General features: G+C 39.7%; 2 protein-coding genes across 2 annotated transcripts in view; one reads left to right on the top strand and one right to left on the bottom strand.

Annotated features, from left to right (window-relative positions):
- The window catches only part of CSPG4 (chondroitin sulfate proteoglycan 4), a 38,013-nt gene extending 25,948 nt beyond the window's left edge, over positions 1–12,065 (top strand). The window contains exons 6-10 of the mRNA XM_053464806.1: positions 5,518–5,713; positions 6,029–6,160; positions 6,493–6,659; positions 7,442–7,625; positions 9,336–12,065. Coding sequence (XP_053320781.1) covers positions 5,518–5,713; positions 6,029–6,160; positions 6,493–6,659; positions 7,442–7,625; positions 9,336–11,737 — 3,081 coding nt within the window. The 3' untranslated portion in view covers positions 11,738–12,065. The remainder of the gene's footprint in view (positions 1–5,517; positions 5,714–6,028; positions 6,161–6,492; positions 6,660–7,441; positions 7,626–9,335) is intronic.
- A 5,627-nt stretch (positions 12,066–17,692) lies between these two features.
- Positions 17,693–25,239, bottom strand: SNX33 (sorting nexin 33). The gene is made up of 5 exons (XM_053464412.1): positions 25,080–25,239; positions 24,498–24,640; positions 21,756–22,459; positions 19,210–19,925; positions 17,693–18,595 (listed from the first exon to the last, which is right to left on the bottom strand). The coding sequence occupies exons 3-5, from the start codon at positions 22,433–22,435 to the stop codon at positions 18,342–18,344; spliced, it is 1,650 nt and encodes a 549-aa protein (XP_053320387.1). The 5' UTR covers positions 22,436–22,459; positions 24,498–24,640; positions 25,080–25,239; the 3' UTR covers positions 17,693–18,341.
- Between the last annotated feature and the right edge of the window lie 1,547 nt (positions 25,240–26,786).

A 26,786-nucleotide genomic window follows, 5' to 3' on the forward strand; every position in this document is an offset into this window, starting at 1 on the left:
GATTGACCTATTGAATAAGTAACATTTTTACATCTTCCTTATTTACTAGTTCCATTCTGCACAGACGTCCAAGTTGCTCAAGTCAGCCAAGTATTTTCAACAGCTCTTTTTTTAGGCTATTCTGACCCGATCACAGATTTACCAGCGTAAACCATGAGACGTTGTTTCATCCACCTGTGTCATGTGAAAACTAGTATGATAGGTATTCACTTTCTTTAATGCATCTTATCATCACCTTGCTACTTTCTAATATGTCAGAAAGCTAATCCACCTACCTCCTCCTAGTTAAAGTCAAGGTTGCTCTCGAAATAACTCAGACTTCACTTCGGTCCTCCGCTCTTTCCTCTTTGGGACTAGATTCAGGTTCGTACCCATTCAGTTATACAGAGCCTACCTTTGAGGGACCCGGCCAGGACTACCCACTGACATTTGTGAGTACTTTCATATGGATTCTTCAAAAACAAACAAATAAATAAATTAATAATGCACATTACCCAAGGTAGAATCTGCAGCTGATTCGCTGTTTGCAGTAGCCAATTGGTGGTCTGAACACATACCCGCCTGCAGCATTTGCCAAGCCAATGCTGGAGCTGACTGGCATAAGTCTATCAACCAAAAATAGCTGAGGGTCGCAGGTAAAGGGGCAAATACATATGCAGAGATTCTGCAGCATTTCCTCCGTGGATTTGCGAGAGGGAACACCATGAAAATGTAAAGGGACCACGTAGCTATACTATGCAATAAAGTGCATATGGTGGTTGGTATGTCCATTAACATTTCACTCCTTGTGGCTGAAAAGCCATGCAAAGCTTTAGGCTTCATATATCCAAAACCAGGCCCTAAATCACATTAACATTAGCTAGTATCAGTTCTGTACATTTGTATGGCCACAAGAGGGCAGTAAAGGACAGGCTTTAGTAGAAATGTACACTATGCTTTGCCAAACGGAATCATGGGAATATAACCAATGCGTGTCTTAACCCTTTGGGCTCAAGAGCATTGTGTTGCATCACCTCTTTGTCAAAGAGTCATTCTCAGCCTGCTTGTCTAGACAGGTAAATGTGTCGCAAGAATTTTTAGTAGAAACTCCCATCCATCATGACACAGGCTTCAAACATCTACAGGAAGATATACTAAGCAGTAAATAATTGGATAGTGAGAGTATATGTGTCACTGGATGGAGCTTCATTTTGTATCACAATAGTATGTGATTTGCGACTACCCAGCTACAATATTTTACAATGTCTACAATCAGTTACATTGGTCAAGAATGTTGAAACAGCTCTAAGAACTATATTTACCAGGACATGCTCTCTGAAAATGATGGGGAATGGGAATATTGGTGTTTGGGATAACACTAGCAGAGCCACTGAGATACTTCCCATAAAGTCATAGGAGTCAATTCACTAAATGGAGAGTTGAAAGGAGATATGTGTTTTAACAGCCCTTCTTGCTGGAGGACTTTGCAGGTGTTAATCCTTCATGATGACTAGTAAAGTTGGAGATGTGAAACCAAAGACAAATCTGCCTGTAGTGAAAAAAAAAACAAACTCATTCTCTGTCCTAAGGAGAATGGCCAATCATAAAATAATATAATGATAAAAGTTAAAATGTAATTTGAATTGTAGTGATTATTCCCTATTATGTACATTTGCATTATCAAGCACCACTTGTTATTATGAGTTCTGCATTCTGTATAATTCAATTACACAGTGACATTGTTTGTGGTATATAATGGCTTTGTTGGCATTACATTACAATATGTTACCACAACATGAGTAGTAGACAGTGACATACTGTATAGTCAGCTTTTTATGCTCTTTAATTGCAAATTTATTTTTGGTGACAAAACCACATTAAATTTATATTCCGTCTTCTATCATGAAAAGCCCATACTGAAGAATAACTGGTGATGCATTTGAGACCAGGAATTATTGTGGTTAGTGGCAACCCCCTGAATTTATTAGGTGGTTTTGTAGTCAATACGTTATTGGAATCGAATTTTGTATGTGAATTATATTCATAGTTTTCCTAACCTGGCTCCCAGTACTTAACTCAGAGAAGGTGCTAAATTACACTAATATGCTGTTAATAATACCATTATCTATAGGTAGGCATATAAATTAATATCATTTCAGGATGAAGTGCATTTGTGAGGCTTCCTATTTAAAGAGAAATATTAAAACATATGCCCACGTTATGACAATAATAAATATGTATAAAGTACCCTTTTACATCATAGTGTGATTTCAATACGCTTTTGTAAACCCGGTGATTTCAGATTTTTCTTCATGTCGTATTAAAATACGCATCTGAACAGAGATTTACAGCTGTTGAAAATAAATTAAGGGCAGAAGTAAATAGATTTCATGTGCTGAAGCTTGAAGTTCCCTTTTGTAATCATAAAACCAGCTTCAAAGAAAAATAACTGCCTTTCATTCAGTATTGAGCCTCAGAAGAGGAAAAGGCCATAAACCGAAATATATGAAATATAACAATACTGGAATTCACAAGTCGGTGAAGTTTAACCTCTTGCTGGCAAGACCTTTTAGCGCAGGAGTAATGAGACAACAACAGCAAATATAAAGGCCTCTGCAGTGACAATAACTAGGAATTGAATTGCTTAGTGTGAGATCTTCATTGTGTAGACCATTGAATTGATTCAAGCACCATGTCTCTCGACAACTTCACAGCTTTTACAAGGTCATTCCATCATTTTTCATGTATCCATTTCCCCATCATGCTTTTCTAAGCCGTGCACAGGCTTTGATATTTTGCTTTGGATTTCTCGCATGGTGTAGGTGCAACCGATGAAAAAGTGCCAATCGTCGGCTCAGTAATATCACTCAAGTACAGTAATATCACATGCACAGGTGTTTTAATTACTTTTAAATTGGTTGGAAGTAAGGTTTTTTTTTATTTAATTTTTATGTATATTGGTGATGATACTTTGGCTCCAAGATTCTCCTTTTAAATTTTCTGAGTTTTAAATTTTTAAATACATTTCTCTATTTTGTGCTCCTCCCTATCAAAGAGAATTTGATTAGAGACCTTTGTAGACCCCAGGGATCTTTCTTGTCATTGAAACTGAAAATGTGATTGTGTCTTTGCACAGAGCATTATTTGGCCTCACTAATAAAATGATGTTCAATTTTGGGCACAAATTCATAAGAAAGATACAGTATGAAAGAAATTGCAAAGAGCTAAAATATTAATAAATAACAATACGTAAAATGAACCACCAGGTGGTATTATGATAACATCATTTTACTTTATGCTTTTTTGGCAGCATTGCTTTCCTGATCACAGTATAGGTGATCAGTGGAAGGGAGTCATCAGAATCCACTATGGTGTCTGTACAGACCCAGATGGATCTGCTTGTGGTATAACTGATGACACTGCCAGAAGGGAATGACCACACATCTGTTAGGATATTTAAATCCTTTCAGCATGAGCACTGTTACATAAAATCTGTCCACATGGAGCCAGTAGTGATAGTTCTTCCTGGTTGGGGAGATCAGTCCCCTATCTTCTCCCCAGGATGAGCTTCCACCAGATCAAGGCTTTTGTAATACCCAAAACTCGACACAGCCTTAACCCAATGGATCCCAAAACAATTCTCACATGTCTTGGCATGATCTCTAATGAATCTAGACCTAAATATACATAGCTGTGTATAAAGCTTTCCGTAACAGCTACTAAAAGACATGATCTGCTAAGTTATAAATTATCATATGAACAATATTTAACAAAACAAGACAAAGTAGAACCATGCAGTGTAAAAATATATATAATTATATATATATATATATATATATATATATATATATATATATATATTACTAAAAGGTAAAGGAAAAACATATAAATATATACAATATACATGTGATATTTGACTGTTGTCTATACAACCACAAAACATAATTTCAGCTTGGTGATTTTGCCTTTTCCTGAGGCAATATGCCAGATGATCTGCCTCCTCTCCGGTACCGCATCAGGATTAGCCTGTACCAGAGACTGGAGGTCAGTAACCCGATGAAGTGATGACCGGGAGGTAGACGGGCAATACAATGATAGAAATCAAACAGGGTGTTGGATTGTATGGTTAGGTGCTAGAGGTTAGGCGAAGGAGGTGGTTTACAGTTCTCTGGTCAGGCCTTACCTGGAGCATTATGTACTGTTCTGGAGACCCCATCTTCACAAGGATAGTGATATTTTAGTTCAAAGGAGGGCTAAAATATTGAATGGTTTGCATGATAAAAATGATGGGGAATATATTTAGATACATATAACTTGGAGAAAAGAAGAGAGACGGGAGATGTGAGAAAAACATTTAAGTACTTGGAGGGATTAAACAAAGTACAAAATAGACGTTTAGTACAATTGAGGAACATGCTAGAACAAGAGGTTGTAATCTTAAACTAGAGGGTTCAGAGGCTTAGAGATAATGTAAGGAAGTTTTTCTTTATTGAGGGGGTGTTAGAGAAATGGAACAGCATCCAAGCAGAAGTGGTAGGGGGGATAATACAGTGAGGTATTAAAGCTATCGGCATAAAGCTATCCTGAAGCCAAGACAAGACCAAGGACTGATTATGGTCTGAGTCTTTACATCAGGAAAAATTAGCAGACTAGATGGGCTGCTGTCAAACTCTATGTATCTAGGTCTGACAACTTCATGTACATGGTGGTAGTCAGACATTGAGAGGTATGAATGAAGCATGACAGTTTGACAGATCAAATTATTAGTTAAAGCTTTTACTTTCAACCTCCTTCATACCACTTCATATTTTAATGCATCTTCTTTTCTCATTCTAGCTTGCTGCATGTTTATAACTTGACACCTGGCTCACTGGTCCACTCCCAACATTAATACACCTGTTACAGATGCAATGTGATCCTGTTCGCAAACTAATAAGGGAACATGAGTATCTGGAGAGAGGAGAGACAACAGAGAGGGGACAATAAGGAGGGAACAATAAGCAGTACCCGAACAACCTGTTTTCTTATTTCCTTGTTTTAACCAAATGATGCGTATGTTATGTTATATAACGTTAAGCATCACCCTAAACCAGCGACGGCAAACGCATGGCATGTCTGCCACAATGGGCATGCTACGGCCTCTGCAGTGGCAAACAGCCAAGGTGCCAAATGACCGTTTCACATTTTAAATCGACCCAAAATAAAGGGAGAGTGGGGTCTGTTCATACAGACCTCTGTTTCAGCGCCCCCTCACAAAGCGTGCCAGCCATTGATGCTGAGCTCTGTGATATGATGTTGTTTCCCGGCACTCAGCACAGAACCTGCCCACACCATGATGGAGCACAGAAACGGAGGTTTGTAGAAACAGACCTTGCACTGTCCCTACAGGAATTAAGAGAGGTAAGAAGTGGGGAGAGAGATAGTAAGAAAGAGGAGAGATGGTAGGAAAATAGAAATTATAAATTGTATTGTATTGTATAATTATGATACATTTTCAGTGCTTTGATGATCGTAATTATGTTGCTTCTTTCATATTAGATATTGGAAGAAGATACAGTGAACATTGATGCCCAGGTCCTGCAAACTATCGATGCGGACTCTCTCCCAGAAGAGCTGGTGTACTCCATTCTGCCCCCAACAAATGGGCAGTTAGTGCTAAAAGGATCCAGTGGTGGGGTTTTGAGCTTCACACAGAAACAGGTGGACCAAGGATTGTTGCAATTTCAACATAAAGGTGAGGTATCGATGCTCAAAACATTGCACCAATGACTTACTGTTAGGTGTGAGATAAAAGTTTGATGAGAGGGAGTCATACCAGGGGATTGATAGAAAAGAGGGAATAAATAAAGGACTGGTGCTTTAAGCAAATGTGTGGAATACAGGACCTCAATGAAAAACACAGGTGAAATAAGAGTGGATACAATTAGATGAAAGAACAACTATTCCAGAAGAAGCTGAGAGGAAGATCAGTGAAGGGTCAGATCAGTGAAAGACAGATAATGCATGAGTAAGACATTAGTGAATTGAGCCAGCTTTATGTCTCTCTCAGGTCCTTTGGATGGGGGATTCTTCTTCACAGTCTCCGATGGAGAGCATCAATCTTTGAGGATTTTTTTCCAAATCCATGCCATACCTTTTACGATCACTATGAAGTCCATACAGAACCTCATTGTTTGTCCACGTGAGTAAACCTCTAGTTCTATGGTTAATGTGGTTTAATGCTCTTTATGCTTTTGCGACTTAAAAGCATTTCTGTCGACATGTAGTTAATGATATTTTAAGTCATTGTTTTTGAAGAATATGGTATATACCACTATTTACAATGGATTAATTCTGGTTTTATTCTTTTTGACACAAGTTTTGACTTTGGAAACATTTTGTTTTACATTGTCTCAAATATCTTTTCCCTTTATTTTTTTCTTGTTTTGTTTTTTGTTCTTAGACTAGATTTGTAAAAAACCCAAAAACATGATAATGTTAACCCCTAAACTTCATCTACTTTCTCATTTCCAGAATCCTTTAAGCCAATAACTAGCCAGCATCTGATGGCAGTAACAAACGAGAGAAAGGACCCACCCCCTGAACTGGTTTATCACATAGAGACACCTTTTCAGTTTGGTCAGGTTACACGATTGAAAAATGGAGAAGAGACAGCAATAACTAACTTTACCCAGTCAGAGGTAAGTATCCAGATCCTAGTTTTATGAACTTTTAGGATCGCAGAGATCTCTTTTCTTTGTATCCCAGATGCTTTCTTTCAGTTCATTACTGATAAGGAAAAAAGAAAATAATCCAAGTACAAACAGCATAATGTGCAATGTGTTATTGCATGGGAGCAAAATCTTGATCATTATGCAATAAATAGGCGAGTGCTTCAGAATTGCACATTATCCTGTGTGCATTTGGATTCTTTTCTTCCCATTGGATTTTGGAGCTGCTGAGAGCAGTGTTTGTTCTATAGCTGCACAAATTCCCCTGGGGCCCTCAACATCACCGAGCAACATGCCAACAGAGAAACCTTTGCCCCAAGCAGCTTATCAGTGCCATCCTTACCCCAAACTGCTTGCCTGTGTCTTCTTTGCCCCAGCTCGTCGGTGCCCCAAACAGCTTGTCTGTTTTTTTAACAAATTTGAATGGGGACGAGGAGACAGGAACAAGTGCTCACAGGGATCACCCGGGCCCCCCGGAGAGACCGGCCCTGTCGCAGTAGTTACATCACTCGATTCACAGGACATCACATCTCTGTGAATTAATTTAGTACAGTACCTACAACCATTTTATAATTTTAAGGTCTCTAAAGCTTTACATATTTTTTCTATGCTGGCCCAATTAAAGTATCAACTTCATATAACAACTTAATTTCCTCTTTGGCTGATACAGTTATGTGAATTTTTGTTATCAAGTATTTATGTATTGTTTTCTAGTATTAAAGAAACCTGCTGAGAATATCTGTTTTTCTCAGGTGGATGCAAATCTGATATATTATCAACATGTTGCTTTGGACACCCCATTTTGGACAGTGCAGGATTATATCTCATTCCATGTGACATCCTCTTACGTTGTGTCCCAGCGCTACATCCTGAATGTGACTGTGACATTCCAGGGGCCCTGTCCCCACCTTCAGACGCGCCTCTGGAAGAACGCAGGTGAGAGGACTAGGTTCATGCAGTTTGGTTGCGTCCCAGTTTTTAATATATATATATATAAACACATAAGTGTATATACCATATTGACAACAGAAGGGGAAATTTGCCTCACATTTCATTTCTGGACTGCCCTTGAAGCAGAATCAGAGATACGCCGATCAGCCATAACATTATGACCATTGACAGGTGAAGCGAATAACACTGATAATCTTATCATGGTACCTGTCAGTGAGTGGAATATGTTGGGCAGCAAGTGAAAATCTCATCCTCAAAGTTGATGTGTTGGAGGCTGGAAAAATAGGCAAGCCTAAGGATCTGAGTGACTTTGACAAGAGCCAAATTATGATGGCTAGATGACTGGGTCAGAGCATCTCCAAATCTGTAGCTCGTGTGGAGTGTTCTGCAGTGGTCAGTAACTATCAAAAGTAGTCCTAGGAAGGAAAATGGGTGAACCAGTGGCAGGATCATGAGCGGCCAAGGCTCATTGATGTGCGTGGGGGGTGAAGGCTGGTCCTGTGGTCAAATCCAACAGACAAGCTACTATAGCTCAAATTGCTGAAAAAGTTAATGCTTGTACTGATAGAAATGTGTCAGAACACATAGGGCATCGCAGTTTGTTGCGTATGGGGCTGCGTAGCCGCAGACCACTCAGGGTGCCCATGAAGAAAGGCAAGGTGAAAGGCAAAACCACAGATTCTTTTAATCAGGTAGAACTAGACAAAGGGTTGATTGGAGTGGAACTATGGGAAAATACACAAAGTGGTACAAAGATACGAAGTGATAGAATCCATATGGAACTTCATGCAAATACGGTGCCCCCTGCAAATATCACTGTGAGGTTTAGCACTATACCCTACAACTCATCTTACCCATACAGAGTAACTTTGCTAAGAGTCACAGAGGTTTTGAAATCTACTGCATATCCAATACATCAGATATCTACCACAGCAATGGATATTTTTCCTCTGTAGTGACACAAGAGAGCTAAAACACGACATGCTTCAAAACAGACACCACCCCGTAGCACAGGCTGTGAAGCAGCTGTCTATTCTTGGTGAAAATCTCAAATTTGTTAAGGTTCTGTGGCATCAACCTATTAACTTTGTTTGCTTAGTTAAACACAAATTAATCTATGAATGGGTGAATTGCTTAACTAGAGTGAGCCATTAATACTTTGGAATATATTGGAGCATATGCCACCAAATTCTATTTGACACATTCTTTGGATTAAAGAAATATAACATGTTTGTTGTCATAATAACAAAATACTAATAACAGGAATATAAAAATAATATAGTTGCTACTTAATTAATGTATTAATACTAATACAAAATGTGTATATAAAAATATCTTTGTTCCGTGTTCAACCATTGGACAATACATGAAGACCTGGATTCCTAGTTGTGTATGCAGTTCAGCCACACAATAAGATCAGGATAAGAAGCTACTTCAAGTAGTGTATGTGGACTGAGGTTGCTGCTTATTTAAGCACGTTTGAATGCTAGAAATTGCCTCCTCAAGCATGGTACAAATTATATCGAAAAAAAATATTATGGATATAAATATTTATGGAGGGAATGTTTATTTATAATTGTTTTCAGTTTCCTTCTTGCCCTCTTCGCACTGATATGTATCTCTTCTTCTCTTTCTGTATATTACTTCACTCCATGTAAATTAAATAACCTATGCTACATCTGTCTCCATTTACAGGTCTCACTGTCCTAGAAGGTGGCTCTTCCCCCATCTCACGTACAACACTTGATGCTTCAAACCTATTGGCAAATCGTGGCATCTCCAGTATCTCGCATGATGTAGTATTTCTGGTCACCAGACTGCCTTCTCAAGGCCATCTTTCTATCCAGGGTTCGCCCCTTGACCCAGTGCGTCCACATTTTTGGCAATTTCACCTGGAGCAAGAAAGCCTTCTCTATTCCCACACTGGGTCTGGTATACTGGAGGACACCTTTGAATTCAAAGCATGGCTATGGCCAAAGTTAAAAGCATTTCATGAACCACCCAGTGATGTAGATAATATAATTATTACAGAGACCCTTAATATTACCATCATCCCCACCCCCAACCAACCCCCTCTAATGTCAACACCTTCTTCATCCCTTAATGTTGCACCAGGCTCACATGCTGCCCTCTCCCCAGTTCACTTATCTGTACAAGATAGGTATAGCCCACCAGATAAGATACTTTACACTGTTATTGATCTACCAGTAGGGATTACTGTGACAAAACACGATAACATGTTGGTGCCAATCTCACATTTTACACAAGATGATCTTGCCAAACTAAACATTGTCATTGTGGCTAACAGCACTGCCAGTTCTGGTACCATGCTTTTTAGTGTTGGGCATCAGTCACCTACAATAATGATGGTACCAGTGAAAGTACCTGCTGTGTATAAAGCTGTTCTTGAGGTCCCACAAGCCCTGGGAACATCAGTGTTGACAATAGATCATGTTCCACCAGTGGTAGAAGGGATGTCACAGGAGGTCTTGTATAAGGTTACCAAGCAACCAACATATGGGCAGTTAATTGCTGGGAATGTGCCGGTGACAGAGTTTAGTTGGAAGCAGCTAAAGGAAGGAGATGTATTTTATATGTTTACAAGCTTCTCTTCTTCCTATGATGAGTTTAGGTTTCTTGCCATGTCCTATAGAGGTGAGGAAGTAGCTGGTCTAGTGGCAATTAGCGTATCTGGAATGGCTAAGATAGGAGATCAAGAACTGTGGCCAAGAGGATGTACAGTGAAACTTGGAAGAGAGACAGTTGATGCAAGTGAGTTGGCCATGCGTACAGCAAGTGTGCCGGAATTCAGAGTCCTTCGCCAACCCCGTGGAGGGAGGTTGGTGAGGTTTCCTCAGAAGAAAGGCAAGGGAAAAGGCAAAACCACAGATTCTTTCAATCAGTTAGAACTAGAGAAAGGGTTGATTGGAGTGGAACTATGGGAAGATGGACAAAGTGGTACAGAGATACAAAGTGATAGAATCCATATGGAACTACGTGCAAACAGGGTGCCCCCTGCAAATATCACTGTGAGGTTTAGCACTATAGCCTACAACTCATCTTACCCATACAGAGTAACTTTGCTAAGAGTCTTAGAGGTTTTGAAAACTACTCCATATCCAATACATCAGATATCTACCACAGCAATGGATACCAAAAACTTAGAACCTAATACACAACTAGACTTAACCACGCATTTAATCGCTGCAACAAGGATACAATCAACTACACATTCAGAATCAAGCACATATTCACAATCCATAACACATATAGAGTCAACCACAACAAATACACAATCAAACATACATTCAGAACCCACAACCCACATACAATCAACCACACACTCAGAACCCAAAACATATATAGAATTCACCACACACTTACAACCAACAACTTCACAATTAACAACACATTTAGAAACCACAACACCTCTCAAATTAACCACACATTTTAAAACCACAACCAATATCGACTCAACCAAACAATTAGAACCTGCAGCAACCTTGGAATCGACCACACATTTCAACCCTACAACACAACTACTGACAACAACACATTTAGAACCTACAAGAAGTTTAGATCCTATCACAAAAGTGGACTCCACCACCTTTAACACAATAAATACAGCAACAGTCACAAACACAGTGAGCACAAGTCCAAACTTGTCTTATACTACCACACATTTTAGAAAAGTGTCCTCGAGATTCTCTGATGCAGAGAGCTCCACAAGCAACACAACCCAAAGTTTGCTTTTCAACAGCTCATGGAGCCTAGCAGTACCAACATCATCAACACCAGAGGAAGATGATGCTTTGCTTGGTTTCATGGGTGCTCATGTGTATAACATTATAATTCCCATTTGTCTAGTCCTCTTTCTGGTTGCAGTTGGTCTTTTACTTCTAATTTACCTTTTGCGAAGAAAAAAGATGGGCATGCATCATGTGCAGAAAGCTGCTACATCTTCTGCCAAACCAGAGAATGGAGCCAGTGACAGGCAAAACTTTCGGCCAACCGACCCAGACAGAGGTATCCCTTTATGTGAGGTTGGAAATGGATCAGGAACACAAGGACAATCTAGAAGCCAATATTGGGTCTAACTCCCAATGGACACATCCTCTTTGGTTGGCATGAAACATGGGAGACTTCCTCCCAACAATTCTGAAGATGGAGAACAAACCGTGAAATTCTAATATTCCACAGATGGACATGTCCCTTTTTAACTTAAAAGGGTATTGTGAATTCCGGAAGATACTCAATATGCTCATATCATCTTGCACTGTGGGTCAAATGTGACTACATAGACCAAATGACAAAGTTGTAGTGCAGGATGAACTGAGGCATCTACTGCTGTCCATGTCGTTGACCATAGGGATCAGTGTAAACAATTTGTATGTGTATTCTGTATAAAATATATGCTGTACCGCATATAAGTGAAAGAGTATATCCCCTAGCGCTGGATCGCTCAGTACTGGCAGTCCGGCAGGATTATGAGGAGTAGGAAATGCTTACAAAATTGAACAGACAATGCCTGGCTTTCACAGCAGGTTCCCATATTTGATTGGACCTTGCCTTGGCTTTTGGCCTCTGCTTGGATTATTTTCTTAAACAAAGCATATTTTAACAAACATATCTCACATCTCTGTATCTGTTTTCTGTTTAGCTGTCCTATTTTCTGTCTACCTCCTTTTCATTTTCATATGACTGTACCATATTCTTACAATGTCTTCCTAGATCCAGTTCCAATTCATCACAGCCTTGATCAAAAGACTCCTCAACCACATCACAAATTTCTAGCCCCTATTTATTTAGGCAGCTGACTCAGGTACGAATAATTTGAGTGCAACACTTTAGGTGAGGTGTTCTTGCTAAACATATATATATAGATTTTGCCAGTTCTAGAGGCATATTATTTATTTTTCCCCATTTTGATTACCTTACCTCTATCATGTGTACACCCTTCCAATAATCTACAGGGTTATTTGTAAATGCCAATGCAGGCGTCACAAGCACTCTGTATAGCAATCCATTTGCATTTCATCAGGAATCTATGATGTCTACTCCATGTTTGACAATGTTAATAAACAAAAAATTATATATATATACCTGTTATTCTCATTTGATGTCTGTAGAGCTAAAAATGAATAAAATCTATTTATATACAATAATGGGATGGTAATGAAAACATAAGGTAGGTATGACATATATATATAATGTCATCCTCGTACAGCGCATAGGGAGAGAGTCCCTTTTAAACCATTGAAGTAATGACTCAAATACATGGAAGCTGCTTTGTAGCTGGTAAATTATTTATACAGCTTCCCCTCACAACCCCTAGTCTAGTAGTACTGCTGATGGTTGCCTGGTTGGCACTTGACAGCTCATCCCTGGGCCTTACATTTTTGCTGCTGGAGGCCGCAGAGCTGCACTAAACTACTCACATCGAGTCAGCACTTGTGTGTTGGAGCCAAAGCTTTATTTCAGTAAGTGTCCAAGTATACCACTAAACATAACAATATACAAATGTTGAAGAGCTGGAATAAAATTTTACTTATAGTATACATGCCAAATTACCTGTTTTTTTGTTGGACAATCCCAATTTTGTGCAATCATAAGCCACCAGTTTAGTAATTTAGACTTTAGTAATGACAACAGTGATAATAAAAACTAAAATATTTATAAAATACAAAAAGATTGCATTTTTGAATGCCAAAATATAAGTTTAATACTTTTTTTCTCACTCAACTTGGACAAACTAACATTTCCCCTATTCTTTGGTCAACAGAAGGGAGAAGGATGCTGCATTCAATTGTTCATAACATATGCATTAATGGTCAGAACTTCTTTGTCATGTACCAACATCATGACATCAGTGAGAGGCAAACCAATCCAAAGATAGGCAGACAACTTGTTTTGGATATTTTTTGGGAAATCTTTAAAGAAAATATTTAATCTGCAAGCAAAGAAAATTGAATCAGAATTCCTACAGCTGTTCAATATTTAGAATGGTAGTTTGATTTTCGAGACAAAATCTGGTGTAGTTGAAGGCCTTAATGGACAATATGCGTGTGTTTGTCCACACCTTCAAACAGTACTGAATCAGAGAATGACCTCAACACCAATGTTAACATTATTAATGAAAGCTGGATCCGACAACCTGCCAAACCTCGTTAAAGTGGTTGTACTTGTCATCAGAATTCCATGCTCAAATGCATTAGTTGAAAGAGCCTTCAGCATGATGGGATGGATGATGAGATTGTGTTGGTCTGACACCAGGAACAGATGTAGCATCAAGCTAATAAAATGTGAACTTCAGGTGAAAATTAATTTTAACATCGTCTGTAATTTTACAGCTATGTAAAATTAAGCAAAAATATCCTCATACACATTTAGGCATCAGTGTTAAATAATAAAATAAAATTTTTTAAAAAAAAAAAAAAAGGTACCAAGCTGGTGCCATGTAGTCGAATGTGGAAGGGTTTGATATATATTGTCATATGAGCGGAGATAGAGCATTATTATTTCAGAGAGATTATATTTATGATTTACCGTCTTGTTAGTATATTCATTTTTAAAGAATATATGTACAGTAATAAAGGCTATTGTTCAAAAGACTCGTATCTGGAAAAAAGGCAATTTTTTTATGGAATATCTTCATAGGCCTCTTATCAGCAACCATCACTCCTGTGTATTAATGGCACATTGTGTTCGCTAATACAAGTTTAAGTTTAAAAGCCTAATCAATCCTTAGATTCCCTTTTTACAATTATGTTACACAGCTAGAAATTTCCAACAGCTAAGTGACCTCAAACGTTTGAATGGTAGTATATCAGTTATTTATACCTTAAGAAATGTATAATTTGTTTTGCACTTCAATATATGGGGTAAGCAATTTATACAATTTTTTTTTAATGTCCTGATCATTGAGAAAACAAAAAAAATCTGTTCATTATCATAACTTGTTTTGTTTTCTTTTTTCTATTTCCTAAGAGTTGTCTACAGAAGTATGACCTTTTCATGTAGCCAGTGATTGCGAGAATACTGAAAATGCAGTCTACTAGTCTAATTAGAATAAATGAATCTGTAAAGACAATATTATACAATGAAACTGTTATCCAGCATTGTTCTATGTGCGAGGGGGAGAGGAGCCGCCAGATTCCACAGATACCAACACTCGTAGCGTGTGTACATGCACTGTTTACACACAGTGTCTCTGTGGCCACAAACTGCTTCTACGTTTCACAAATGCACCTCCTACGTGCAGAGCAACACTTTCCATAAATGTCACATTCAAATCTACCACCTTCACACTACAACTAAATCAACACCATATACGCACAAACACAATTTCACCACACACAGCAACCCTCATGCGTGAATGCTCAGCACCTATCACACAAACTGCTATTGTACGTATTCACTACAGCTATAGCAGTTTGTACAGCACACTAATCCTCTCCCAAGTCTCAAAGTGAAACACTGTTACAGCGCCAGCAACGCACACAAACCCAACATTGCATCAGCGCCACACATGCACAACAAACATTGCATCAGTATCCCATATACAACTATTATGGAAACACCGCTCTATAATTGTACCAGCGTCTCCTACAATTATACAGCTGCTGCATCTGCTACACGCACGTCTACGTACACAGTGCAAACACTGACAAAGTACAACCGCACGGCAATGAAAAGTGACTTGATTCCAGCCACTAAGAGGAAATTGTAGACTTCAGGAAGGAACGTTTAATTTGTAGTTATGCACATAGATTTCTTCTTACGGAGGCTCTAGGTCTTTTTAGACAGTGTAAAGTTGCCTGTTCTAGAGGAATAATAGGCCCAGAACTAATTATTTTTAAGCCAATCTATTTTTAACTGGGAACCGTTGCTGTCTTAACTAAACCCATTTATGCAAACCAACTACACGGCGTGGCTTTGTTTTCCGATCAGTAGAGATATTTAAATGTGAATATTTTACCAGGAAGCTAAGATCAGTTGCCAGAAGGTGGCTTGACCAGCATGCTGATCATATCTAGATATCCTCAACCACCCCACCCCTTACAAAGAATGCCTGAGCCAGTTGACTCAGTTGTTGCAGGAAAAACAGTAATTAAGTAAAAAAATTAAAGATGGCTGCATCTATGGCAAATGCAAAAAAGTGTGTTTCTAATAGCTATGTATTACGGTACTTTAGATGGTAATATGCAGGATACTGATATACTGTAAGAACATGATCTTCATGAACACAACGCTAAGGGAAAAATACCATCAAATTAAGTGCTTAGTGAAAACGTGGGGTCCTAGGATACTCCCACATCTTATCTTGTATTTTTACTTTAACCTTCCAGTGATCGATATAAAGATTGCTGGTTCCCCAGTGCTCATTGTGTCTTAAATCTTTGGTGTCTCCTTCCTTCTAGCCATGAATGAGATCAATGGGTCTGAAAAATTAGTGCACCATATTCCAATGCCAGCCTTATGTATCGGCCCGGCTTTGTCTTTCATAAATGAACTACATAAATTACTAGCAGCTTAATTAGCCTATTTATTACAGTGAGACAATCCTCTGTTCATTTGCCTTTAGCCATTTGGGGGTTTGTATTCGATTTTCTTTATTTTGGTGCTGGTGTGTAGAGTCTAGCGCTGCATATTTAGAATTAACTATATTACACATTTTAGATAAATGAGTTGTCGGAGAGGCTCATCGATGCCGGCCATTTCCTCCCACTTGCCATTCATTATACTAATTCAATTCCACTGCACGATGTCTCACTTACACCCCGTAATAAATAATCTACAGTACGTATGGTCAAAGTTACATCACATTTCATTCATAGAGAAAAGTGATGCTTAAGGGTGTTGCTGAAGCACTTTAAATATAAAAACCTAATAAAATACCAAAAGGCTATATTCTGAAGCCATGCTTGAAAGAAAGACCACAGGGCTTTGCAAAAGGCCTAAAGATGGAAAGCAAGCTTAAAGGTAGTACATTGCTGAGGTTTGGCAACAGCAACGTGATTCATGTCTTTAAAGAGGTCCCATGGAAAAAAAAAAAATTCACTTGCAGCATAAAACGCAGTGCTATATAATGTAATATAACCTCACTTACACATTCTAGCTCCGAATCCTTTAACTACAATACAAACTAGGTCCTCCCTCTATGTGCAGAAATTGTCTATTGATCTCCCAATCTGTACAAAGTGTGTATTTGTTTGGCAAACAAAGCATGAATAATCGCAAGTCAACACGAGCTCCCAGCAACTTGTGTAGCGTCTGCTCGGATCTTATTCCACTTCTAGTTAGAAGGTGTATGCTGTCGGCTGGGGCTGTGCTGTTGCGTAGAAGACTGACTTGCTGCCACCTCACTCTGAGTGGATCGCATTCCTACTGTGTGATATCACTCCCTCCAAGGCACCGAGCGTGTGCAGGATTTATGCACAGAACCAAACTCCACCCTGGACCATGACAGGCACACCCTTCAGCTCTGGGGTCAGGTCCTGCACTGCTCAGCAGCCCTGTGGATACTGCCGTTTATCCAGCGGGCGCAGAACAAGGAAAGAGCCACTCGCATTGCATAGCAGAATTAACAACTCTTAGAACAGCTAAGAAGCCAATGTGTAACCTCCATTAGGATTTAAAAATAGCAATCCCTAAAGATTTGTTTCAGTATTCATCATTCCCTCACAGTTTCTACCATGAGCAGTGATCACGTTCCCTCTGTGAATGAACATGGTCAGTTAAAGTGCTTTCATGCATCGTCCCTATTAAAGATCTCCATCGATAACTGGAGGGCATCTAAAAAGGAAAGTACGGTGTTTTGGTGCCACATCATAAAATGAATAAGGGGCAAAGGAAATAAAATTGTCAGATATCTGTAAATTAAACAAGCATTTTCAATAAATACATTTTATGGATACAGCTGTCCACGGGGAACAATAAAGCAGGGGCGTAAGGAAGATGTCAGGTGCATACTGCTAAATAACATTGGTTAAGTGCACAATACAGGTTGCACACGTGGGATTTGTTAATAATAAGAAAAATCAAACAAAAAATTAATAGGGCACAGCGGCAGTTTTATTCTCCAGTTCTTAATGTATGGGTGTTGATTTTGATGTCACAAACGAAAAATCATTGCACAGTTAGAGTTGTTCTTTAGCAATTTTTGCAACCCATTACCTGAAACCTTTATATAAAAAGGGAAATGTAATAATAGATCCCATATTGGTATGAGGATGCTGCTTCAAAATAATGTTGTGACAACTAGAACCAAATTTTGACACAGCATAAAATATAAAGCTTTGATTTATTATTGATCTTGTAACACAGCAGCACCTATCAAAATATACATTATACCAATATAAAACACCAGCTGATAAATCATCTCTAAACTTAACCTTTTCATAACAGAATCACACAGTCTTTGGACTCTAAAGCTGAAAATTGCCCTCTAAAACCTTCCCGCCCTTTTGCAGCCAGGGATCTAGCTAATGTTAAAAGGAACGATCCCCTTAGAGAGGCAACTTGGTACAAACGTAAAAGCATAGAAAGATTTGCTTTCAGAGTCCAAAAGAAATCCACAGAGAATTCAATCAGTCAAACTGTAACCAGGAATGTATTTTTTTGCCTATAAAACTCTGACCAGTAAAGACAAAACTCCCAAACAGTTCCATAAAGGCTTAGTCTGTTTTGTAACCACTAGTGTCACAGGTCATCATACTTGTGTAGAGTCTTCTCCAACTCATCGCTCACTCTGCGGTAAAAGACAATCTGCTCTTTTAGGTAATGCTGGATGGCCTGTTTGAAATCCAGCAACCTCCTCTGGTGGAAATGGTTAATTTCTGCCTGCAAAGCAAAGCCCACCACACGACAGCGCTTCCGGACTCCATCTGCTTCATCCTGCTCCATGCGCCCTTCATCACTCATCCGCTGGCTTTCCTTCACTTTCGTAAACGCTCCTGCAGGTGCCACAGAAGATACAAAAGGGGTCATCAAGAATACAAGTTTCTTTAACAGAAAATGTTACATTATATGCAAACTCTGTTTACAAGCTACATTTTTCCTTTAAATCATAGACATTCAAATAATTACTTTCCCTACAAAATTCTAGGTAATACTTACGAACATGATTTTTTGCACTTGTGCTCAGATTGGGAAATACGTTCTGAGCACTTGAAACATTAAGTGCATGTGGCCCATAAAAATTAGAACACCTGAAAACCATTGACCTTCAGAAACAGTGTTTTTAGAGACAAGGGAGCCCATTTAAACTTGTATGTTTGTTCACTTGAAACAGTTGCAAGATAACATTAAGCGAACTTCATCTCACCAATTTCACTATTAATGATGAAGCGTTAAACCTTCTGCAAAATGGTCCGAGATGACCCAGCATAAAGTATATTAAATGTGGAGAGATTAAAGTGTATAAGTGTTTAAACTATGCGTTATAGAGAGATTTAAAAGAAAAAAAAAAAAAAAAAAAGTTTTACGCCCTAATGATTCCTTTAGTGGACAAGTCACTTTTAACATGGTCTAAAGCATAAAAGGACACAAAGCAAACTTAGTGCTGTACCTTTCTGTAGGTGAATGATGTCTGGGAAATTGGAAAGCAGGCCTTGGTAAAGCGAAAGAGTGTCCAGCAGCCTGAACTGGTCATTCTTGGGCTGCTCAGCAAACATCTCCCCTACTCTCTCGTAAGTGTGTCCAGTGTGAGAGATGGCACCCACTAGCGGCTCAGAGCTATAGGGAGGATCCAACTGGAAAGAATGGCTTAATGCTTGCAATGCACTTCCTAGCCGCTGGAACTCCTTACGAAAGCCTCCCAAGTGCTTTCGTGCAAGTTCTGATACTACACCACTCAACTGAAGGACACTTTCATCCATCTTTTTGGAGAAGGCCTTGAAAACGTCAACTCGCTCCTCCACGTCCTGGAGGTCTTGATGTTCAGAAGGTATTTGCAATGTCAAAAGGAAGCTGGCACCCACCAGCTCATCTCTCTCTGCTCGTCGCTTGCCTGCCTTCCACTGTTTCTCATCATCCCGACAGCTCAGGAAATGTTGAAAACCATCATACTGGGAGAGAACAGGATGGCTGGTCATGTGGTCCATCCATAAGACAAGCCGACGTTTGCGCTTCTGAATGAAATCCTCTTCAAATCGACCTGTTGCCTGCTTTTCTGGTAAGTGGGGTAGAGAGATCACAGTAAATTTATGCAGCAGGCGGTTGTAGAGCCAGTCAAAGTGCTTGTAGCGCCTGTAAACCGGTGAATTGGTGTGACCAGGAGTCAGTCTGTAAAATAAAATAAATGTGATTAAGAAAACTTTGCGATGATTGATTGTGGCATCCCTGACAAGGAGTCACAATTTGGAAATTTGCACAGATATTTAGAAATGTTATCGTTATCTACCCCATGCATAGAAACAGAAGAATATGACCACTCAACTTTCATGATGACATTGTGACAAGTAAAAATGCAGCAGTTTCTCTTGGAATCTCACCCTTCCTACACGCATTGTTCCCTCGAATGCATGGTGACACAGTGACACAACAACTCCTTTTACAATAATAAAAGCAGAAGCGTACTTCTCCGACAAGTGTCACACCCATATAACACACAGTGCTCTAATAACCACCCTGAGTTTACACATCACAACCTACAGAACAAAATGACACAGGGGAAAAAAATTATAATAAAAAAGTATCTAATTTATGGTTTGGTTTTTAAATCTTTAACTACAAACGGAATGGTAATTTATGCTGAACCCATGGACATCTAAAGCCCTTCACTGTTTTAACCTCTACCCCTTCTGCTCGGAGTCTTTTCAATTAATTTACTACTAGCTTCCTAAAGTAAAACACCGTTAAATTACATATAAGCCATAGTTTTAGATTATGAACACTTGTTCTGCTATTTTTCCTAATTTGAAACAAACTTCCCTTCTCCACTATATTAAATTGCTTTGGGTATGTAAATGTTTCCAGGACATCCCCTCTCTCTCTTCAAATCTAAACACATTGAGCTCCCTTAGTATTTCTTGATCATTTTTATTCTGCAAACAATTCACCTACTAGTAGCCCTCTTCTAAACTCTCTCCAATGTGTCAATATCCTTCTGGAGATGGGGTCTCCAGAACTGTCAGAAATGTACACAATACTTTAGGTGAGGCCTGAACGGAGATTTGTGAAGTGCCAGAACTACCTCCGTCTTCCTGCTACTAATGCCTCTCACTATACAGCCCAGCACCCTGCTTGCTTGCTTTTCCAGACACTTTGTTGCATTGCCTGCTTAAATTTGAATTCCTCGGAAATCTGAAATTCACCAAAATATTTATGCTACAAATGTGTGTGTGTGTGTGTAAGCTTTACTAAATAATAAAAGGAAGAAATGTCACAGCAGAGCAGAAAAGCTTTTGTTGGGAACGGATACAGCCAGGGTGTATTTTCAGTGTTTTTAGGTACAGTTACTGTATATGTGTCAGGAGTGCATTCACGAGACAGCAACTAGAAGTACTTTTGTTGGAAATGTTGTGAGAACACTGGTAAAGTTTAACGTTGAAGAAAGTTGCTTTATTTCTTACGGTTGGAAAGGCAAGCTGCAGGTTACACTAGATACAATCAGAGTTAATCATCATGTAATACCCAACTATGCTCCATATTTCTTTCTGTCAGAGCTCCTTCAGTCTTGTCCCCATTCAGCTTCATTAGTCAGACAAAGAATCAAAGTGTGAACGCAAACAATACAGTAAGACTAGGTCTTGGTATATTTAAAGGGACAGTCTACCGAGACATCAGAAAGCAAGTTCTCCAGCATTTAAAACAGACAACTGCGTTTTAACTCAGCAAAAAGCATCCAAAGTTACATTATATTTATATATTAAAAAAAACTTCACAGGAGCATCTATAAATATTTTAAAAGGTATATTTTTGTGTAAGTACAATATATTCAGGCTGAAGTAGCGTGTCACGTTGGCAGACAGTAGACTAACACTGTCTCATTGCAACGAACATGCAAAAGAAAAAAATGGATTACAAACATTATGCGTATTGGGAAAAGTATAAACATCAAATTAATGTCAAATAAATAAGTTTGCCCTAAACCTCATTAAAAAAAGGTCTCACCTGTAAGAGATGTAACTCTTGATTCCTTTGAACTTGGTCTGCTTCGTGGGCTCCTCCACAGAGCAATTGAATGGATAGGGGTGCGGCATCCACTGTGGCCCCTTGGGTCCCATTTCTATAGCATGTTTCTCTACGATTCTACTCAGCTGGGGGACATCTCCAAGAACAAAGGCCTCCACACCAGACCTAACAAAACTGGAGAACCGGTTCAAATTCCTCCCTACCACACTGCCCCTTTTGGCACTGGTCACACTATCCTGGCGCTCTAACTGTGGCCGTGGACGGTGGACTGGCTCATCCCTGGAATAATGGTGGTGCTGTGGCTGACTGTGTGGAACTCCATTGGCACCACTGGGTCCTTCTGCCACAGACTGCCCGTCATCCCAATCATCCCAGTCATCATCATCGTCGTCGTCATCATCATAGCTTCCATGGTGAGTAGTTTCCACATAACTTGTAAGATGCCGTGAGTAATCTACCTGGACCGAGTCTGAACGTGGGCGAAGGATCTCCACGTAGGATGCAGGGAACAGACCTGTCTCACCGCGGCTATTCGTTCCCTGAAGCCATCCATCCAAGGACGCATCACTAAACAACTGAAGCTCCTCATTCTCCACAATGTCAATTTCCTCCTTGTTCTCACTCTGGAAGCTGTAGAGAGCTCTCGCTTTCAGCGCCATGATGGCAGACAGGAAAAACACAGCCTGCAACATTAAATTAACCCATTACACTAATGCAGTTACATACAATGTAAAAGTAACATTCATGGAATGTGCAAAATATACAGCTATAGATCAAAGGTAACCAAACCCTACCTACTGTAACTGTGCCTTACAACTCCAAACAAAAAACTGGCCCCTTATAAACCCCTTAAACCTCCTTCTATAAACGCTGCGCATAACATCTCTCCTGACTCTACCACATAAACTGCTCCATATGACCACTCTCAAACATATTCATAAACGTATCCTAAATGCCACCATAGAATACTCCAATGACTACAGCTGGCAATGTTTTCCTTAATTGTCCTCATTAGTTACTTCCTTAATCTGTTCTTCCACCTTATCTCGAAATCTATATCACACAATCCACATCCACACAGTGCAGGATTTACTTTGTGCTTGCTTTAAAATGTACCCCTGCATACTAATCCATTCTACTCCGTAACAGGACCATACACATCGCAGACAGGCGGGTAACAGCTGAACATACCGTAATTTTGGGATGAAATTAAACCATTTCCAGTTAAAAAGTAGTGATGTTCAAACCAACCCAATGGAAGGTTTATAGACACCTACACGGTAACATAACTTTGCTTCCCTAACCAGTGCTTGTTGCTTGGAAGGCAGCACTGCTTAGTCTAGTGGCTTATGCATGCGCGCACTCGCTCACTCACAGGCATTCGCATGCTCCCAATGCATTCTCAGCCACCTGGCACAATGACTTATCAGTCATATTATCACGTTTAGAGGGCCAAGCCTTAAGCCATCAGCAGAGCGTTCCACATTCTGCAGGGATGACAGCATATTTTTTATTTGTCCCTTTTATGTTTTGTTTTTTTTCTCTTCTTGGAGACGCTTCATCAGCTATTTTAACTCCCAAGTAGAATGTAAACTCACAAAAGTAAGACACCCTGCACTTTCTGTAAAATTATCATTTATGGCTTACACTCATTTTCTGTTTGGTTATATGAAAACTGTGGTAGTTTGACGTAGCGGTGGGCGAAGAGATATATGGCCATATAGTGTGACGGGATCTGCAATAGTTATGCCTCAGGTGATTTTTAAATAGTATTAACTGGGTGTGCACCGATTCCTTGCTTTGTTGTACATCACACACGCAGTAGTACGCGGACATACATGTAGCAGCAGGCATCCGCATACATACTCTTTTGGAAAAGTCGCCACATCCTGATTACCATACAGCCCTGTTCTGAGTAACATGAAAAGGTTGTGTGCATTGCCTGTTCCCACGATGCTTCGGGGGTCCCTGTAACGCGTCATCTGTTACATGGAAGGAAGGTGACCGGGTACTACCGTCACCCACAAAGTGTCTGCAGTTAGCCCAAAGTATGCATTAAAATAAACACTTAACACACATGTTTATTGTTTAGTAGAGTGTATATTCCTTAATATTTTGCTTAAAATTTAAAAGCAACTAAAAATTAAAATACAACCTTTCTACAACGTATAAGTGCTGCATTTACACCAACATTCTATCTTGTGGCTTCTCATGCATACACAATGCAGGGCATTGTACACAGGGAGAGCACACACACAGAGAACATACAGGGAGAGCACACACACAGAGAACATACAGGGAGAGCACACACACAGAGAACATACAGGGAGAGCACACACACAGAGAACATACAGGGAGAGCACACACACAGAGAACATACAGGGAGAGCACACACACAGAGAACATACAGGGAGAGCACACACACAGAGAACATACAGGGGGAACACACATACACAGAGAACATACAGGGGGAACACACATACACAGAGAACATACAGGGGGAACACACATACACAGAGAACATACAGGGGGAACACACATACACAGAGAACATACAGGGGGAACACACACATACAGGGGGAACACACACACACAGGGAGCACACACACTCCATCCGGACATACATTTCCTCAGCATATTGGTTCCACAAACAGGTATTTCTGCTCCGACTCCCAACTCGCTGTGTTTATAAGACTAATCCAAACAATATAACAAACTCACCCCACGTCTGATCCGCCTGGAGATTCAACACAGACCCATCCCAGAGCTCAAATATTCCAGCAACTCGGGGGGGGGAAAGCACAGTCGGCATATCCGTTTAAAGCCATGTACGAAAGGGCGGAAACTTCCAAATTTCCATGATCCTACAGGAAAAAAAAGAAGAAATATCGGGTTTTAAGTCTCAAAGTCTATGCAACTTCTATGGCTGTTAGAGTTCAGTTGCGCAGGAAAAAAGGGGGAAAATCCGGTTTTGCTGATCACAGTAAAAAAAATGTCAAAGTTCCTTGTGATGTAAAAAGTCAGAACCTCAGGAATTCAATCCAAAAAAAAAAAAAAAAAGGATTTCCGTTTGCAGAAAAAAACAACACGGCGCATCCGAAGCAGGGAGAAGGGGATCACATGGGGCACGCCTGAGAAAGTTTCTATAGTGATCGGCGATCTATGGGATCCTTAGGGGCTCAGGGGCTGGAATAATGTATTGATAAAAAAAATTTGGGATTTATCCAAACATTCTAACAACAAGCAATCGAGTTCCAATGCCAGCTATACAGCACTCAGGGCAGACACAAAAGGGTTAATTACCTTCCTTCAGCCAGGAGGTGACCACAGAGGGGTGACAACAGCAGAACCCCCAAACTACACGGGGGATAACTCTGGGATTAAAACCCTCTTCTTCTCACTCCTGTTCGGTAAACCCCGCCTCCTGTCCATCCCTCCTTCCATAGGAGGCGCTAATAGGCATGCGCTGGATACTATTGGAGTGTACGGGATGCGCTACAGCTATGGCTCGCCATCAGATAAACACATGTACTGTACCATCAGATAAACACATGTACTGTACCATCAGATAAACACATAGGTTGTGTGTGACTGTGCTGGCTATAAATGTGTTGGGAATTAGGTTATTACTTGATTAGTATTAGATGTTGCCAATATCTCTAATATATTTTATCTTTCCATTGACTTGCTTTTCCATGTACCATGTGAGGTTGCTGGGTATCAGTTTATTTTTTTTCCATGCGTCATATAAAATTAACCACTCGGTCCTCTGTTATATTCATTTCACTGACAGTTTTTTCCATGATGTCAGTATAAGGAGGGGTGAATTACAACAGCCTGAGGCTGGATGAAAACTCAAACTGCCCCATGCGCCCTCTGCAGGAAGAAATGAGAGAAACATCATGACCCAGCAACATCGTCTTACTGGTTACTGATTCTAGATCGAGTTAGTCAGTTGAGTCTGTTGAAGAATCTCCTAAACTTTATTAGTTCATTCTAGTTGCTTGCTAATATATGAGCTGTACAAGGCTTGTAATATGACCTATACATAAGGTGCTTATTTCTAATGGTAAAGCTAGCAAATAAAATATCAATTTCAATAAGGTTTATGTAAAGAGGTAGGCAGTCATTTTACTAAAAGCCTCTAATAAACCATTGATCAAAACAAGCCATTTGAATGGCACTGGGATCTTGGTATGGAAACTTTGTCCACTACTGTGACTGTGTTTTACTACATTATTGATTCATCAACAGGGGTAAGCAGCAATCTTATTTGTAAAGGACTTTTGAGTGAATGCATTGTAAGCAACAATATCTTCCACAATCTTTGTCACAGACACTGGTGTCCAGGAATGTACACTTTGCGTACCCCAGTTGTTGAAAGGATTAAACATGTCACTGTCCAGTGGTTCACATTGTCTGTAAAAGCCAATAAAAACATATTATTGCTGACATTAGTTTTAGGATTTTATTCTCTGGAAGGCGTAACACATACCCAATAGCAAGGGGGAGCTGACAGACATCACAGAAATTACCCCCATCAAGTACATCAACGGCTCAGCTTTTTCCTCAACACCTGTAATGGGGGACACTTTCAACTCACCCCTTTGGTTCCCTCACAGAGAGTCATTCTAAAAGTAACTAAAAGAGGAAGATTATCTTGTTCTTCATTAGATTATCATATATATTTTGGTTTCCTTCAGGGCTCAGTTCTTGGGCCTTTGCTATTCTATAGCTACACCTTATCCCTCGGACAACTGATATCTTCTTTTGGCTTCCAGTACCACCTATATACAGATGGCACCTTAATCTACATTTCCTCTCCTGACCTTTCACCCTCTTTTCTATCTGCGTCACCCACTGTCTTTCAGGGATTTTATTATGGATTGCCATAAACCTCCCATCTACTCTGTCCACAATTCCTGAAATATCTCTTACTGTTGACAATTTCATTATCCAACTGACAGCCCAAGTTTGCTGCACATCTATTCCCTCACCAAATCCTGCCAC

This window comes from Spea bombifrons, chromosome 4, assembly GCF_027358695.1.
Source record: "Spea bombifrons isolate aSpeBom1 chromosome 4, aSpeBom1.2.pri, whole genome shotgun sequence".
NCBI lineage: Eukaryota > Metazoa > Chordata > Amphibia > Anura > Pelobatidae > Spea > Spea bombifrons.

Excerpts from the sequence above, each read along its gene's own strand:
- SNX33 (XM_053464412.1), bottom strand. The coding sequence starts at position 22,435 with ATGGCGCTGAAAGCGAGAGCTCTCTACAGCTTCCAGAGTGAGAACAAG. Across the intron at positions 19,926-21,755 it reads AAGAGTTACATCTCTTACAG|ACTGACTCCTGGTCACACCA; the intron begins GTGAGACCTTTT and ends TTTATTTTACAG. Across the intron at positions 18,596-19,209 it reads CATCATTCACCTACAGAAAG|GAGCGTTTACGAAAGTGAAG; the intron begins GTACAGCACTAA and ends TGGCACCTGCAG.